The sequence below is a fragment of the Ambystoma mexicanum genome, chromosome 3p, assembly GCF_040938575.1.
Source record: "Ambystoma mexicanum isolate Mex_15411 chromosome 3p, UKY_AmexF1_1, whole genome shotgun sequence".
NCBI lineage: Eukaryota > Metazoa > Chordata > Amphibia > Caudata > Ambystomatidae > Ambystoma > Ambystoma mexicanum.
Window position 1 is genome coordinate 252,205,183 of NC_090925.1, and position 18,819 is coordinate 252,224,001.

The 18,819-nt window shown below is 48.3% G+C and overlaps 1 protein-coding gene across 5 annotated transcripts in view; it reads left to right on the forward strand.

Moving 5' to 3' along the window:
* OSBPL2 (oxysterol binding protein like 2) overlaps positions 1-18,819 on the forward strand; it is a 1,093,509-nt gene that overhangs the window by 423,300 nt on the left and 651,390 nt on the right. For all 5 annotated transcript variants that reach the window (XM_069650733.1, XM_069650731.1, XM_069650732.1 and 2 more), the window contains one exon: positions 6,764-6,839. In XM_069650733.1, coding sequence (XP_069506834.1) covers positions 6,764-6,839 — 76 coding nt within the window. The remainder of the gene's footprint in view (positions 1-6,763; positions 6,840-18,819) is intronic.

The window sequence follows — 18,819 nt, forward strand, 5'->3', positions numbered from 1 at the left end:
GAGGTCGTAACAGAAGACCAGTAAGAATGGAGTAACGGAGAAGGGAGGAAGAAAGAAAGAGTGGCGGTAGAAAGGCGAAGTGTAACATCGGAGGGATAACAGGGATAACAGTGCATTCGGGAGGAGAACAGCATGGGACATCAGTGTAGAAGGGCAAGATGCGGTTGGGCACGCATGGTGAGACACTCGGGCCGTGTGATTGAAGGCACCTCCCCTAACTCCCTAGAATACTAAGCTGGACTTGGAGAAGGACAGGCAGAAACCCCTAAAGAGTCTGTCACCCAACGCATCAGGGCAACCACAGCAGTCTTAGTTCAGACGCAAGGCAGTAGGGGTTACCTTGCCCTAGCATTCAATGGGTTAAGGATGACTGACTTGGGGTGGTGGAAGGAGAGATGGACAGCAAGGGAAGGCCCTAGAGCCAAAGTTTCGTGAAACCCCTCTTTCTGTCTTGATGTATTGGTGATTCTATCCCAGTCTGATCTCTGTAATTAATCCCAATAAGAGTCAGAGTGGTCTTTCTGAGTGGTGCCCTGTCACACTGGGTAGACCTACCTTTCAAGCTGTTGGAATCTGTTAAACTAGTCTCGGGAGGATAGCTCAGTGGCAACGTGCTTGCCTTGTAAGCAAGACGACACTTAGCAACACAGGTTCGATCCCCGGCTCCGCGCTTAGAAACCTCTGGGCATTAAGCACGTTATAAATAACCTGTATCATATCATACTTTCTAGGGTTGTCGGTGCAAACCAATCACACAAAGGGGTGGTTTAATAGGGCTCTCACCTGTGCAAAAAAGGAGTCCTAAAGCTTTGCAAGACTGATAAGACACCCCATGGTGGATGGCTGAGTGGCAAGAATGCTGTGCGCACCCCCCAGAAACCTCTGATTGGGCTCGGCTCCCTTACCATTCCACTAGAGTTGGCGGCTCGGCCTTCTCTATCCTAGCTCCCACCATCTGGAACACTCTTCCTCTGCACATCTGCCGCACCAGACTACTTTCCTTCAAAAAAGCCCTCAAAACCTATTTGCTGCATTATCCTGAAACCTGTCCCCAGCCTTCCAATTCGAGCATCTAAACATTCACTACCAGGCAGCGCCAGCCGTTATCTTGGTGCCCCGGACCTCACACACTATTAAACACCAATCATGACCTTGGTACAAACAAGCACCACCGCCTGGAAACACAGGCCTCCATCTCATTGTTCACACAATGAAATGTCACAAGATTGATTAGTCACTGCACCTGGCACATACAGGGAAAACTGGCAAATTGTAGTCCAAGTGGTTGAGATGGAACAATAGCATGACCGCACTCTGATAGACTGGGATGTACAACGGGGCATTGTCATGGGAAGAATTGTGTGACATGGCCATGTCTCCTGCCAGAAGGCCAGGTGGGGTTTCTTGTGCATTAATCCGTGAAGGCAATCAAGAACTGGAAGGGCTGGCAGGGTTAGGCGGGTGTTGCGCCAGGATGAACCATAAGGTTGACCTCCCATGGTAAAGGTAACAATGTGTGAAGCTTTAGTACGTGCCCAATATCTGGGAAGATTTGCCATACTCTCCACCTGGAAGAGCATGTAAGTATAATCTGTGCTCCTCTAGTTGAAATGTGTGAATCATAGACTGTCACTAACCGTTTTATCGCAGCCGCAACAATCGACAGAGGAAGCCACCACCTGATCTTGCGCGCATACAACAAATCTCTACTCGAACTACTAGGTACATGTAACGCACCACTCTGGTGGACACTGGCCGCAGGCATGGCTACCCGCAAACATCGGAATACAGCAACGGCTACGATGAATTTGGTCTCACTGGTCACATTTTTGTTCTGCCTCCTTACACCAGACTATGCCTCAACACCTCTCATCAGTATGCAGTGAAGACCTATGACTAATTTGGGCATGCTGGACACCTAGTGAGTCTCTAGCACTCACGCCATCTCCTGACTCCTCTGAGCACCCATCCACATGCCTGACCTCGTGGGTTGCATCTACCAGAGCCTGTCCATCCCTGCTAAGTTTTATTTGGCCATCTTCACACACTCCTTCTAATCCTACTCTGTGACCTCGAACAGTTCGGATTGCGATACCCGAGAGCGTTCCCACCACCAGCGCATTCAGACAGTAATAATGGAAAAAAGGCGCTATATAAATGACAACTACAATACAAGATATGAGAAACTGGTTTACACAAAGGGAAAGGGCATGCAGCTATGAACTCCAGTGGTGCTGCTTCAATGAACTTTGTGTTAGTGTTGTGAGAAACCTCAGGGTATTCTCCCAAGCAGACCCAGAGAATCCCTTATTCAGGTGGCCAGGTAAGAGCTGTCGCTCTCAGATCCCAACCCTGGGGGTGGACGAGCGAGGGAGGGTCACCCGAGTGGGGGAGCCCGGTGTTGTGCTCAGGGAAATACCCTAGGTGAGACACAGTGTTATACCGGGGACAAAGGAGAGGAGGACGAGATCCCCAAGACCTTTTGTAGGTTGTACCACATCTGCCTCCTTTGCTCCCAATGAATCGCTCTTGCCCAGATCCACCGACCCCTCCGTATATGACAGATCACCTAGGAATCCAAACCCTGTTGCACTAAGAAACTATCGCTCCCACAATCCCCGTTTTCCTGTGTCCCACCCGAATACTCCCACCTCCACGTCCCTCTGAGTATTTATTTCCCAAATTCTCAATCAGTTGTGACAAAACACTCCCCTATTCAATCCACAAACCCTACAAAGCTCACTTTTCCGTGTTAACCAACGACTGCCTTCCTTATGGCACGTTTCCCCATCCTACCCCACAGGATACCTAGAAAATCTACCGCCCCTCTTTTCCGACACAAACATTTTCTCACACTGTGACGGACAACAGACTAACAACAAAGCTGTTCTCTGACGTGTCCCAATACAAGGGTCGGGCAGAGTCAGGCAATTGCCAATAATTACACTACACCTGTCCGCCCTTTCCCTTCCCCACCGGGATAAAAGGTGGAGCACGAAAGCACACTGTGCAAGGCAGACCTCGCAACGAGTCAGCTATTCCAGGACGACACTTCAAGAGGATGCGAAAGGGGGCTAGAACCGAAAGGACCACAAGGAGAGAAGCACCCTTGCCTTTTTCGACAGACACGCAAAGCTTTTCTGAAAGGAATCATAAGACTGGGAATAACAGCCAGCGTGTGGTGTAGCAGATGTCAACGGTGTACAGAGCCCTCCTATGCTGATAACCAAGGCAGGGAGTGATGCTTGCTACCGTGGTATTGTCCTTGACTCCAAAGATAGGAAACGCCAAGCGGTTCATCACACACGGTGAGTCGGAGGGAGAACCGATAGCTCGCTTTACTATGCTGAGCGAAGGTTGCAAAATGGCAACATAAGGAGAATTAAAGAACAAAGACCCTGTGTGTTACATAACTGTTAAAAACACAAGGAAAAGACCAGCTGCAGAGTGGCCCGGTATGGGCACTCAATAGAAAGACGCTGTTTGGTCCCCTTTTGTTAAAACTACTAATATCAGAGGGCCCTAGGAGAGCCCGTCGTAAGAGGTCAAAGTGGTCATATAAGGGTTGAGTAAAAACCCCTTGTACAGTCGAAAGTCTTTGACCCACAAGTTTAAAGGAAAGTCTGAATGGGGGCTAAAATCCAACTTGAGCAAAGTGAAAAAAGCCAAGGCAAATGTAACCCCGACTGAGGGATGCCTATGAATTAGGGCAACCAGTTACAACCCTGAGAACATTTTTTTTAAAGAACTGCGTTAAGCCTGGCTGGGGGCTTTAAGAAAAGCTTGACTGGTGGCTGAGACCCGGATTTAGGTGAGAAGGGAACCTAGGGGCTCTAGAGTGATTTCCTTTTGAACTGTGGCAAATGTGAAACCGACGGAGGGATGCTGAAAGAAAGCTAGGGGAAGGGAACCCCACTTTTCTAATGAGATGAGAAGATCATGAACTGTGTTAGAATGACGAGAAAGAACCCGATCAAGGGATGTTTATAGTGAATTGATGGTCTGAGCCCTACCGAGGGCGGCCATTGTAACTGACTGTGTAGCTGGCAAGTGTGAACCCGGCGGAGGGATGCCTACAAAACTGGGTGACGCACGATGACCCCGGGAGCATTGTGTTGGCAAAAGTGAACCCGGCCGAGGGATGCCGACAGTGAAAGATTGTTTAAAAAGACATTACAACTCCTGAATACTACAGGTGAAATTATTAGGAGTAAAGAAGCTGTAGTGAACCTGACATAGGGAGGCTAATAGTCAAGAGTAGGATCGGAGCCCGGTGGAGGGGGTTCCCGGGGTGAAGCGTCATCACCCATTGTAATAGATTAAGAAGAGGAACTTTTTGTTCTGTTTTTGTTACAAGGCTCTCAGGGAAGAGACTTTGTGTAAAGAGACTTGACGACCAAAGATCCGGTCATCGTTGAGATGAACAGTAGCTTTGTGCTGGAAAAGCTCAGTTGTGTGCTGTGCTCTAGAGGCTCACCTTATCCTGTGTTAAAAACATGGGTAAGGGAGTCCTTGCTATGCCATCCTGACTTATCATTTTTGTGAACACTTATTTCTTTTCTTGTGAACACTATCCCACACTATTGTTGTAACCTAGCTGTAAGAACTGGCAATAGTTTTTTTTTAGTATAGGCCTTTTTTATTTGACAAGACACCACTAGGACTGCCTTATTGTTATTTGGTGGTCGGAGCTTGCTCGCATCTTAGATTTAGGTTTAGATTAAGTTATTTTCTCACCCATTTATACAGTTTAATAAACACCCTTGAACTGTGATCACTTGTGTCTGTCGTTACTGTTGCCACAATGAATTCCTTACAGTGTGCACTCCCTAACAAATGTGCATCAAGGTTTGTTTCACGCTCATACCTTTGCAGGATATTCCACCAAGATTTCATCAAGACTCCCTTCCCCCTTTTCTTGTTCTGTTGTTCCGCCTTAACCACAACCACTGCATCCGACTGTCCTCTTGTTGTGTGCCCCTGTGATCTGTGGTATACCCTAAAGATCACACTCCGAGGTTACAATAAACTGACTTTGAGAATCCTTTTGGATGGGAAACTGGGAAATTGAGGGGGACACAGTTGACTAGTTCAGATTGCTACTTTTCCTTGGTCTAATACTTAGAATCCGAGGAATGCATAGGGTCTCCCGCTGATAGCACATCCCGCCATGGGTTTGCCTAAACAAGCCCTCCATTCACACCACATGGCAGCACACAAAGGTTTTGGCAGGCAGCCAATCAGGCGGTCCGTGAAAGCCAGCAAACTCACTGGCCCAACCACGGAACTTGTACATTATGAAGTCTGGGGACGTTAAACCAGTGTGCAGCAGTTTAAACCATAAACGTTGGTAGCAAAATGTCAGCTCTGGGTGAACACAATGGCCATTTTAGACATGCTTCATGCTCCACACAGGCAAAGGGTGACCCAAAACAAAGTAGCAGCGAGCAGGGCTTAAAATAATGAGTACCCTCCTTATTTCTACAACTTTGGTGCATTTGGCCATTAATGCAGTAAAATGACTACTTCCTTAGTGAAGCTATCACTAAATCACATCTGCTAGCAGCCTACTGCATAACACACTTGTAGGTTGATCGAATCATGATGAGACCAAAATGGGTAAAATAAAGGTTCCCATGCCCTTGCAGCCCCATGTGCTACCGAGTGTAGCAGATCAGAAAAAAGGTTGTGATGGCCACATACGAATTTCTTTACAAAAAGGTACATGAGCAGAAATGTGGGTAGCCAGAACCCCAAAAATTGAATTTTGCCCTGATACATCCCAACCTAAATAACAGTCAAAGGTGGGCGGAGACGGCTATCGCTCATTCTTTTGAGTACTAAGCATAAATGAGGCGAGCACAAAGCGGAGAACAGAACAGCCTCACTTCTTTGCAACTATTGATGCTGTGAAACGTAATCCTGCTTGTTTAGAGAGAAAGTGAAGAGGGAAAAAGACCACTCTAGCAAACGCAAACCGTGGGCACACTGTGTACTGGGATTAAATCACATACCTGGGACTAGTGAGCATGGCCATGTACTTGAGCAAACTGAAACAATCCAGAACAACATTTGTTCAAGTATATTGCGTCACCACAATCTGCACTAGCAGCGATATGGCAAACTATTACACTCACACCCAGATAATATTCCCTAATCAGCTTTAGAAGAATTATATTCTAAAATTGGGATGGAGGAAAGGCTCGATGATGGTGAACAGCCACCTTAACTAAATTGGGCAGATTAATTTGGTATAAAAAATGAATAGGAACAAGGAGCGTAAATTGATTTTTAAATGCGTTTAAGTTCCTGTTGACATTTCTCTCCTGATTTGCTTCGTCAGGACGCTCCTTTTACTTGGTCTGGTTATGCAACAGTCTGATTAAACCTCCTGATTACTGGACATTATCTGGGTGTTAACAAATGGCACGGTTGCCATATCTCTGCTCTTGGCGTGCACTGTGAAGGCCAAGAACTTTGGCTGGATTGTGGAATTTGGTCTTGGTCTTCCCTAGCTATCCATGGCTGTTCCTATATTTCTTACATATTGCTTGGACTGCCAAATAGCCCTTTCAGAGCATTCTTTTCACATCTCTCCACCTGTTGGGGCCCTAGGCAGTTTACGTCTGAAAAGCATTTTGCTTATTGAGGTGCTGTAAATGAGTTTGCAGGTTTCTTTCTCTAGATGAAGCTGAGCTTGTAAGTATGGTCTTATCACAGGATTTTCTGACCAATGTTGTCTTTTTATTTTATCTCCCTGCAGAACATCATTACCAGCGCCCATGTTTTCAAGAAGTGATTTTAGTATCTGGAGTATATTGAAGAAATGCATTGGAATGGTATGTACTGTATGTCCTCTTCTCCTCACCCACTCTTCTCTGAAAACGTGCATTTAAAAAACTAAATCTGTCTGACAAACATTCTAAAGAAAATGAGCATTTTCTGAAAAGATGTTCTGCCCATTGTTTAAGTACTCGTCAACAAATTTGTATTTCCAGTCTTACCTCTGCCGTTACAAGCTTTGCTTAAAATGGTTCTTCCCTGGATTGCAGTATCTATTCAAAACGCGATGAAAGTACAAATGGAAACATCATCATCACCCATACAATAAATGTGCATATACAACTCCAACCACACCAAGACTATTCATACAATGTGCATGTACATTGCAAGTAGCTATTAGAATAATAATTATAACCCACTCCCCTGGCCAAATCGATCATCCTTGCGACCTTTCATGCTCTATGTAAAAACAAATGTAATAAAATAATTTCACACTGAATTAATTGCTACACTTCTGTGAAACTATATCTCAACATCCCTCCTAATTAAAGAAATAAGCATATTTCACTAAAATACTTCATGCAATTCCACCAGATCTATAACCTAACAAAGGTATGATAGTAATACACGAAATATTGGTGACAGCCATAGTACAAAATAACCATATAGTTACTTATTAAAGCCTGATCTATTTATGTTACAGACTGCATTAATTGTTTAAGACCCATGTACGCAACATCTTGGGTAGTGAAAAAAGAACGATCAATGCTGGCTTATAACATGTGATGCCTTTTATTCCTTAAAAGGGGACCTAATGTTCCTTTCCTAAGTTCTGCAGGCTGGTGTCGCAGATTGGACATATGGGACCAAAAAGTATGCCAGGATCAAACGTTCTAATTTCCAAAAACGTTATTAGGCACTGTGTACACAGTTGGCCCAACTTAAACAGGGTCTCCCTCCGCCCCACCCCCAAACAAATCACACTAAGCAGATCCACAAGCCGCAGAAGGCATGCATTACTCACCGTAATCGTATTTCCGATACTTGTATCTGCTTAGATTCACTTGTGCCCACCGTTCCTCTCTTCCTGGAGTTGAAGGTACATAAATGTTTGATCTTTACCTTTTCTAATTTATCTTTTTCGTTCTCACGCATACACTTCATGCACCCTCATGTCAGAAACAAAACAATTGAGGGACCTCGATGCATGAAGGTCCATGGGTACAGTAGACTAGGGGTAGTAGCGTAGTCGACCGGTTTTTCGAATTTTGAAAACAAGTCATGAAATACACTGCAGATAGAAGCATCAGAAATATGATTACGATTACATATATAAGATGTCCTTCACAAATGTCTGTTTTTCTCATTCTCAGACTGAGTGGTCAGGCTTTCAAGTCTCTGCCATCACTGTTCCAAAGTCCCACAGAAGTTAACATTCTCCAGGATAATATACCAAGCCCCTCTTCTCTTTTGAGACTAGGTCCAGGCTTTCCGGAGTTCTGTACCCCAAGACTAAGCCAGTCCTTGATATTAGGCAGTGCCCTCTGTTAGACCTGTCTACGACCCGACTAGTCAGCCAGATAGCGTATTACTCTGCTTCTGGCTTCTCGCCTGTCCTTTTATCTTCATAAGGTCCCAGGCTCTTCTCTCTATTGCTTTCTTCTTTCTCGTCCAATACTCGTCAACCTCTGGACAATACTCTTCAATCGCCTCATCTGAAAAAGTATAGTCCTGGTTTTGACCTCCTCCCACCTTTCCTCTGCTACTATTACTGACACTTCCCTCTGGATTTTACTTCCTCATTCTTTCCCTCCTCTATCTCCCACCACTTCCTTGCCTTCTGTAAAGATAACCTCCTCCTCTCCCTTGCTTCCACTTCTCCAAATTCCCTGCTGCCACTTCTCCTCTCCAGCCTTCTTGAAACAGAAGCTGCTTTCTCCTTTTAGCCACCACACTGAACTGGGCTGCCTGGCCCATACAGCAACATGTCCTCTCCCACTGATTGAGCTAGGGCTGATGGCCTGCAGCTGTGTGTGAGGTTTGGGATTGGCTGGATTGTCTCAGTTGCTGATATTCAGAATGAGGGTGAAGGTGCTGGGATGAACCTATAAGAGCCCTGGAAGACATTTTGAAAATCTGTGTGCATGAAGAGGGTGCTTGTGTGGAGGATTATCCAGCTGTGCTGCTGTTGGGTAGGCATGTATCTTTGGTGGACACTAGGGATGTTTAGGCCTGCCCCCCTGCCCCCTGCTCCCCTATGGTATTCCTGTCCTTGGAGGTTTTTTGTGGACTTCCTTTCTTGCAAGGGATGTTTTCATTTCCCTGGTCCATTCTAGGTTCATGGTTGATAGAGAAGGGCATTGTGGGAGATGTAGTCCATCTGAGGGTGGTTTGCCTCAACCATTTTGGTGTGTGGGCCCTAAGACAGGTTTCCTGATGCCTTCCCTGACTTAAGTGACCTGACCTGACTAGGTATTTTGCCAGGCAAAACAATTCTTCAGGAACACACAGCAAACCATTTCCCCCCATCAGTTTTTGATTTATCCATAAATGTGCCAAAATCAAGTTTAACTAGGTCACAAATAAAGACCTTTCTCATGTTCGATTTAAACAAGAAGCACTGGCCTACCCTTCAAAAGAGATGGTACAGGCTTTCTGTGCGCTTGCTACCCTTTATCAGCCGATGGTGTCTTTAACAGTAAGAGTGATGAACATGTTAGGAATAATGTTATCCTGTATCTACTTGATCCACCATGCAAGACTTCAGGAAAGGCTGTGAACACAGTAGTTACAAGCAACAGGAGACCGGGGAGCTATAGTGGAGGTAACACAGCTTTGCAGTGGTGGCACGCCATATACATGATAAAAAAGACCAGTTGTAAGTATACCTGTGCCACTGACCATTACAACAGATGCATCCTCCCGTGGTGGGCAGAACACCATACCCGCATCATAGATCTGCGGTGGTAGATGACAAGGGACACACAATTGCACACCAATACAACTGATGTCAGTGAAAACTGTTTAATAAGCTTTCAAACACAAATTCAAACTAAGAGTATATATACTTCTGAAATGGGACAACAATACATTAACAATATTTTTTTCTTTTCATAAACAGGGAGGGATTCATGATCCAAAATAGTGCAGCAGCTGTTGCAACGACAGGAACATATGTATGCAGGAACACCATGTTGCAGGTGTGGACAATTATCTGGTAGACAGCCTCTGCAGTGGGAGCTGAAAATAATCACTGAAACCTATTTTTGCCAAATGGGGCACTCCATATACAGATCAATTTGCAAGTATAAATGCAAAGTGCCACAGTTTCGCCTCCAGCTACTCAGACCGGTCGTTAGGAAATTCTCTATGGTTGACATGCTCTGGGACATTTGCCTACGGTTCCCCCTCCAACATATGTAATCCACAGTAAAACAGTGCACAAACTGTGTGAGGGCATGACCTTAATCCTGATTGTGTCTTTATGGGCTCTCCAGGTGAGGTATCCCCACCTTCTACGCATGGCATCGACACTTCCAAATAGCCCCAATGCATGCTTTGCTGACAAAACATTTAACCCATTCAAATCCTCAAAAGCTTCACATGGCAGCCTGGCTCCTCGAAGTCAGAGTTCAGGCACCTAAATCTCCCATCAAGGTACATAGTCGCCCTCCAAGAACCATGCAAACCAAACACTTTACATGTACTTTTCAATAATTGAAAAAGGTTTGTCGTTTGGTCTGGTAAACATTCAATCCTGTAGATTGCACAACTAAATATATTTACATGTAAATATTGTACTTCTTGACTCTGGGCTTGGTTTTCTACTCTTAAAGTGCATCTTACGGCCCTCGCTGAATATACTACTTTTCAACCTAAGGTTTTATGCTTGAAGGTACCAATCCTTAAAGCATTCATGGACGGAGTTAAACGTATACACTAGCTGAATGCCCAGGGTGGTGAGTTACAAGAACTCCCCATGTTACTATGCGAGGCGCAAAGGGGTTGGGGGGGTGGCTAAGGACTGGGTTGGTCTGGCTGCTACATGTGACTGCCGGAGGATGGAAAAAGTGGGATCACCAAGTTTGGCCAGGGCTAATATGGTGTTGGAACATACCCACAATGGGTTTACTGAACCCAATTTACACAAGAGATTATACTATAGGGGCAACCTCCAAAGACCCAGATCACGACTCTTGGAGCAACTCTGCCTGTTACAGCTTTCCTGACCTGACACTCTGGCTCTGGAGTCTAGTATGAGACCTACAACTGGCATAGCTTCAAGAGCCACGGGCGCAAAGCCCACGTACAAGCAAATAAGGAATTCCAGAACTCATTGTAATAACACTTCGGAGTAATACTTGTCCTGCAATTGAGGAGAACTGGCAGTTGAAGCTGAATATTGTTATTCTGCTTAGGCGGAATGTTAGAATGGATTTCTAAACTCTGGCCTGATGGGCAGAAGTTAGGAGGCCACCCCAGTTCAGTGAAACAGGGGAACCTTCTGGACAAGCCAGACCAATCGCGGCAGCTTGGCAAGAAGTCAAGACTAAGTCTCAGGAAGGGTGAAGTGATTAGAAGCTCACAATGAAAACACACAGTAAAGATACCACAGAATACTCTTAGGCAGGTGTATATAAAAAATCCATATACATTGATTTTAGGCCCAATAAAACATAAATAACCAAACTAATAATGCAACAATTAACACCCAACCGTTTCACTATTTAACATATATACAACTACTGTAGCCTAATGCGATAAAGGGAGTAAAACATCCTCAACCTGTAACAGAAGGGGGGTTAACACGAATTATGCATTAGGCAGTCGTCAGGATGGAAACCCTAACTTATTCAATGCAGCCCAACTCAATGTACATCAGTGTGTAAAAACGTGCGGTGGTGCTTTAAGCGAAGACAGTACCTTTTCAAGATGCTGGGACAGTTAGGTAAGGGTCCTGAAGGGGGTAGGAGTTACAATCACCAGGGAAGGGGCTGCCCTCACAGACAGAGCAGTTTCCGACTTTCGGAACAGGCCAGGGAGCGCAGGCTATCCCAGCCAAAGGGAGGATCCCAAAGAACCCTTGTGCGTAAAAACAAATGGATGAGCCAGGGGCCATCTGTAAGTTATGCAAGTAGGATATGATATGGCATTTGTAACGCGCCTATACACAAGTGTTTCAAGGCGCGACGAGGTGGGGGGGGGGGACAAAGGGAGAACAGACAACGATCCTACTAGGCCAGGTACTCGCCGGCCCTTGCTTCAATCCGGACCAAACTATGCCAGTTTAGTTGCAGTTGTCTGAGGTTATAAATGCTGCCTTTACTTCTCGGATCCGGCTCTCAGGTGCTGCGGAACGGGACAGTAGTCAGTGACTGGACAGTAGCCACTAATCTGCCCACAAAGGGAGGAAGAAGAAAATTCCAGTGCAGCAGGACTCTGGGCACAGCAGAGAAGGCGGGAGTCACCCACAACGGCCGTAACCAATATGTAGTGACGCAGGGACTGCAGAGGCTTGCAGCGTGACCGTCTCTCCTAATTCGCGACCCAGAGGAGTTAGGCCTGTGGAATTTGGCAGGAGAGTGTCGGGGAAACATACAAGTTCGGGATTCCCAAAGTTTCAAGTCTTAATTCGAAACAGCAGCACTCCTGTGCAATGTAACGGGGACAGAGCTGGTCAGTTCACTGGACGGTCCAGGAACACTTCCGAGAAGGCTCTTTTGGAGCGAAATCAGGAGACACAGAGTTGTTGTTCCCACTACTCAAATGGGTCAGAGCGCCCTCCTAGGCCTTCTAAGGTCGAGAACAAAGCAGGGCTCTGATGGGACAGCAGCGGCCTCAGGATGCCAAACCTTCCAGCTAGTCTCCGGCGGTTCCTCGTGTCTGCTTCAGCTCACAGGATACCTGGCTTCTTCTGTAGTTCAAGATGAACCACTGTAGATCAACCTGGAATGGATGCAGGTCCCCTTCTCTGATCTTAAATTCGATGCATGATCAAATCTGGACAAGCAATAGAAGATTAGAAGATCTTGCATGCACACCAGCCATGGTCCACTCATGGTCCTCGTGGTCCTCATGAATACATGCATACCAGACATCCTGGTACCAGTAGTGTGGATTGGGACCAGACAGTCCCAACCCTCTTCCTGGGCTATATAACACGTGACATGCAGGATACCGCGAAAGATGTGATTTTCCCAGGAGGCTGCATGCCCAAATAAGGATGTCCCGGGTCAGCTCGACCTGGGGCAAGGCAAAGGGACAAGATGGCCAAAGGACAGAACAAAAGACTTTGTGGCACACCCATTTTTGGCACTGGCCAGCGTCCTGAGCCATCTGCAGTAAGTGTGGTATGGTTCGCTAAAAAATAGGGAAAATACCATTACAGTAAACTGCTGCCATCAGTTCGTCCTAGGCACACTTGTACATTCACCAAAATTCCTTAGAGGGTGTCTAGGGCCATAAAACAAAACAACACCAGTGCACGGTACAGTAATATACGTGTTGTGTAAAAACGTGCGGTGGTGCTTTAAGCGAAGACAGTACCTTTTCAAGATGCTGGGACAGTTAGGTAAGGGTCCTGAAGGGGGTAGGAGTTACAATCACCAGGGAAGGGGCTGCCCTCACAGACAGAGCAGTTTCCGACTTTCGGAACAGGCCAGGGAGCGCAGGCTATCCCAGCCAAAGGGAGGATCCCAAAGAACCCTTGTGCGTAAAAACAAATGGATGAGCCAGGGGCCATCTGTAAGTTATGCAAGTAGGATATGATATGGCATTTGTAACGCGCCTATACACAAGTGTTTCAAGGCGCGACGAGGTGGGGGGGGGGGGACAAGGGGAGAACAGACAACGATCCTACTAGGCCAGGTACTCACCGGCCCTTGCTTCAATCCGGACCAAACTATGCCAGTTTAGTTGCAGTTGTCTGAGGTTATAAATGCTGCCTTTACTTCTCGGATCCGGCTCTCAGGTGCTGCGGAACGGGACAGTAGTCAGTGACTGGACAGTAGCCACTAATCTGCCCACAAAGGGAGGAAGAAGAAAATTCCAGTGCAGCAGGACTCTGGGCACAGCAGAGAAGGCGGGAGTCACCCACAACGGCCGTAACCAATATGTAGTGACGCAGGGACTGCAGAGGCTTGCAGCGTGACCGTCTCTCCTAATTCGCGACCCAGAGGAGTTAGGCCTGTGGAATTTGGCAGGAGAGTGTCGGGGAAACATACAAGTTCGGGATTCCCAAAGTTTCAAGTCTTAATTCGAAACAGCAGCACTCCTGTGCAATGTAACGGGGACAGAGCTGGTCAGTTCACTGGATGGTCCAGGAACACTTCCGAGAAGGCTCTTTTGGAGCGAAATCAGGAGACACAGAGTTGTTGTTCCCACTACTCAAATGGGTCAGAGCGCCCTCCTAGGCCTTCTAAGGTCGAGAACAAAGCAGGGCTCTGATGGGACAGCAGCGGCCTCAGGATGCCAAACCTTCCAGCTAGTCTCCGGCGGTTCCTCGTGTCTGCTTCAGCTCACAGGATACCTGGCTTCTTCTGTAGTTCAAGATGAACCACTGTAGATCAACCTGGAATGGATGCAGGTCCCCTTCTCTGATCTTAAATTCGATGCATGATCAAATCTGGACAAGCAATAGAAGATTAGAAGATCTTGCATGCACACCAGCCATGGTCCACTCATGGTCCTCGTGGTCCTCATGAATACATGCATACCAGACATCCTGGTACCAGTAGTGTGGATTGGGACCAGACAGTCCCAACCCTCTTCCTGGGCTATATAACACGTGACATGCAGGATACCGCGAAAGATGTGATTTTCCCAGGAGGCTGCATGCCCAAATAAGGATGTCCCGGGTCAGCTCGACCTGGGGCAAGGCAAAGGGACAAGATGGCCAAAGGACAGAACAAAAGACTTTGTGGCACACCCATGTTTGGCACTGGCCAGCGTCCTGAGCCATCTGCAGTAAGTGTGGTATGGTTCGCTAAAAAATAGGGAAAATACCATTACAGTAAACTGCTGCCATCAGTTCGTCCTAGGCACACTTGTACATTCACCAAAATTCCTTAGAGGGTGTCTAGGGCCATAAAACAAAACAACCCCAGTGCACGGTACAGTAATATACTTTGTGCACTGATATAAAAAGTTACCAGGAAATGCCAACAAAGTAAAAGACTAAGAGAAACATTGTTTCCCAGTACTGACAGCTTGATGGACGTGTCAGTTTCCCCATTACAAATGAGCAAAAGCCCAGGGGAGCACTGCTGAATGCTGTGCTCCACTGGAAAATGTCAGGTTAGGATAGCCAAACAAAAGCAAAACGTTTGGGGGGTCGCTAATATGGAGGGAAAATTGCATTCAGAGAAATCTTTCCTACAACGGAACACCAGAGATGTTGAGATGCCAGCAATGCTACCGAAAGTTTATAGACACGGAGAGAATAAGTGAGGGCAATCTCTCAATAAAGGAATGCGACTCAAACCTAAATCAGGGATTCAAAAATCAGTTTGAAATAGCATAGTGAGATACCCAATCTGAAACTAAATCATAATGGCCCCAGCCAATTGAAAGGGTTAAAACAAATGCAGGGCCCCCACACCCCTCTACAAAATGGGGCGAGGAAGACCCATCAGAATTAGTAAAGCTAACCTAAAGCCTTACAGACCACATGGTCGATGGCTTGGAGAAAGGTAGACTTAGATAATGATCCTGCGCAAAGGCATATAGAAGCCTGAAGTAAGTTGCTTCTTGACTGACCTGTGGCAGGAGGGTGACATAATATTGGCTGTCTGAAAAGGACCCTCAATGAGGGTGGGAGAAATACCCACGGAAGTTCATGCTCAGAAGCCCAAGGTCTGAGAGAAACTGGTTGTTAATGCTGAGGTAATCCTATTTCGAGGGGATTGGGTCCTCCGACGTATTCCATATCTATGACATGTAATCACCACAGCTGTGCTGCTTCGGAAACTTTTTCAGCGTCTGCGTCGATGACGTCGATGCGCCGTCGAGGACCTCCTCCGACGTCCTACGTCATCCGATGTGATAAGTAGGACGCACGACGCCCATAGCCTCAGTTCCTTTTTTTCCGCGAACGTGTTGCTTCGTGTTTCTCGGTTTAAACGCCTCGACTCTTTGGAGTTCTGTTCTATCTCGGTTCTTCGAACCTGTTCGTTTGTGAAAATCCTTCTGAAGATGTCTACTTCGTCTTCGACCCCGCGTCCGGGTTTCAAGAAGTGCGGGGAGTGTGGGTCCAAGATGTCGGTGACGGACTCGCACGACGCCTGCCTCTGGTGCCTCGGGGAGGCCCACGACACGGATGACTGTATCGACTGCCAGTCGCTCACGTCCAAAGCCTTACGCGAACGTAAGAAGAAGTTGTCGGTAGGTCGGGTGTCCAAGCCCCAGAAGTCGAAGTCTGCGGGGCTTTCGACGGATGATTCGAGGGGTGACTCTCCGTGTCATCGTCGGAAGTCTCGTGGGTCTCCTTCTAGGAGTCGGTCTCGCCACTCCTCAGCCTCTTCGAGGCATTCTCGGAAGCGCCGTCACCGGTCGTCTTCCAGGTCCTCTTCGGAGGGCTCTGCCCGGCACGTCGCTTACCCCTCCAGCCGTGCGACGCCGGAGGAATGGGCTTCCTTCGGGAAGAAGATGCTGGCGATTCTTGAGTCGCAGGGTACTCAGCCGTCCGCGCCCCCGAGTGGGGTCGGTCGTGTGAGGTCGAGAGACACCGCTCGCAAGAGTGGTCGGCACGAGTCACGGGAGAGGTCCCGTTCGGACAAGGGGACTCGTTCTCGGCGTACCCGTTCCAGGTCCCGGTCCTCAACGCGTTCGAGACTGTGTGCACCTTTGAGGTCTTCGAAGAAGGCATCGACGTCTGTGGCGTCGAGGGCGTCGACAGGCTTTCTCGAGGCTCTGGCTCCGAGGAAGTCGTCGATGCCGTCGACGCTCAGGTCGTCAAGGTACACGCTCGGGGCTCCGGCCTCGATGGCTGTGTCGACGCCGCCGATTCTGGAGGCGCTGCATCTGACGTCGACGCCGATCCCCTCGACGTCGACGCCGATCCCCTCGACGTCGACGCCGATCCCCTCGACGCCGACGCCGATTCGCTCGACGCCGGCGCCAATTCGCTCGACGCCATCGACGCCTTTCGTGTCGGAGGTACCCCAGGGCACGGGTGGACCCCCTAGGAAGGCTCTGGTTAAGAGCAAGCACTCTCGAGTGCCTTCTTTTCGCCACCTGGACTATATTTCAGAGCGGATGAGGATTCTGATGGCCTGGTTCCTAGTCAGGTTCCGGATGAAATTGTCTCGGGCCGTGGTCAGTTCGACGAGTTGAGACAGTCACTGCATGATGCCAGTGGACTGGACACCTCTCCGGAGGTGGAGTTTTGTAGGCCTGAACCTGGCTCTCATGCTGATTCCTCGTACCGGCGCCTTATGGCTAGGGTTTCTGAGTACTTGGGATGGTCTGCTCCCCCAGGGGAGTTTGTGCAGGATGATCTGACAGACATCCTTGATGTTGGTCCCCCAACTGACCCGGTTCTGCCGTTCCATATGGCTTTACAGAGAAGGGTGGCGGCGGCTTGGACTGCTCCGAAGAGTCTCCCGGCGGTGGGCAGATCCTTGTCGCGAAAATACCGTCCAGCCAGTGGCGACCCCTGCTACTTGACCAGGTACCCCACTCCGGAGAGTTTGGTGGTGCAGGCGGCCACGGCCCCGGCGAAGCAGGCGTCGTACCCTACCATCCCTCCTGATAGGGACGACAAACGTTTTGATGGCTGGGCGAAGAAAGTGTTTTCTTCTGGTGGTATGGCGCTTCAAGCGGCCAACTCCATTTGTGCCTTGTCACGTTTCACGCACACTCTGTGGAACTGTGTTGCGTTAGCGGCTGAACATGTTCCCGAAGGGGACGAACGGGATGGTTTCCTTGCTATGGTCCAGGATGGTAAGGATGCCATGTGTGAGTCCGTTCAGTCGGGTTTGGACTTAGCTGAATGCGTCAGTAGGTCCATGGCGGCGAGCTCCGTGATACGCAGGTTTGCGTGGTTGCGGAAGTCGGGGTTTGCTCCTGATGTGCAGTCCCGGCTCCTCAACATGCCCTTTGACGGTGAACACCTTTTTGGCAGCAAGGCTGACGAGAGCCTTGAGAGGTTGCAGACCTCAAAAGCTGCAGCGAAGTCGTTGGGCGCTGCAGTTCGTCAACCTCTGCCTTTTCGTCCTAGGGGACAACATTGGAGGGGTGGTTCCTTTCGCTATTACTCACCCGTCAGTAAAGCGAGAGGAGCTGGCAGTCAAAGAGGCCAACGCAGGGGTACCAGAGGTGGACGACAGGGTACCCGTGGTGCCAAGGCCGCTCGGGCAGTTGCCTCTTTGCCCTCAGGTAACGCCGCAGCCGCTCTCACTCTGTCGTGAGGCCATGTCCCATGGTTCGCCGGTTGGGGGAAGGCTGGCGCAGCATCTTGTAGAGTGGCAAGCCATTACTTCAGATGTGTGGGTTCTGGAGATCATAACCCACGGCTACTGTCTTCCTTTTCGGCACAGGCCTCGCGACAATCCACCGGGGAACCTCTCTTTGCAGAGTCCGGATCCGCTCCTTGCGCAGGAAATTCAAGCCCTGCTGGAGAAAGGCGCCATAGAACTGGTGCCTGTAGCGGAGAGGAACAAGGGATGGTATTCCCCTTATTTTTTGATTTCGAAGAAAGACGGGGGATTGAGACCCATCGTGGACTTGCGCGGTTTGAACAAACTCCTCAGGAAGGACAAGTTCAAGATGGTTACTCTCAAGTCCTCCAGGCCCTTCAGCTTCAGGACTGGTTGGTGTCACTCGACCTCAAGGATGCTTACTTCCATGTGCCGATCCATCCCAAGCACAAGAAGTACCTGAGGTTCGCGGTTGGTGACTCGCACTTTCAGTTTCGGGTCCTGCCGTTCGGATTGACCTCCGCCCCGAGGGTTTTCACCAAGCTCATGGTGGTGGTGGCAGCGCATCTCAGGCAAGGGGGGATTCACGTCTACCCCTACCTGGACGATTGGTTGATCA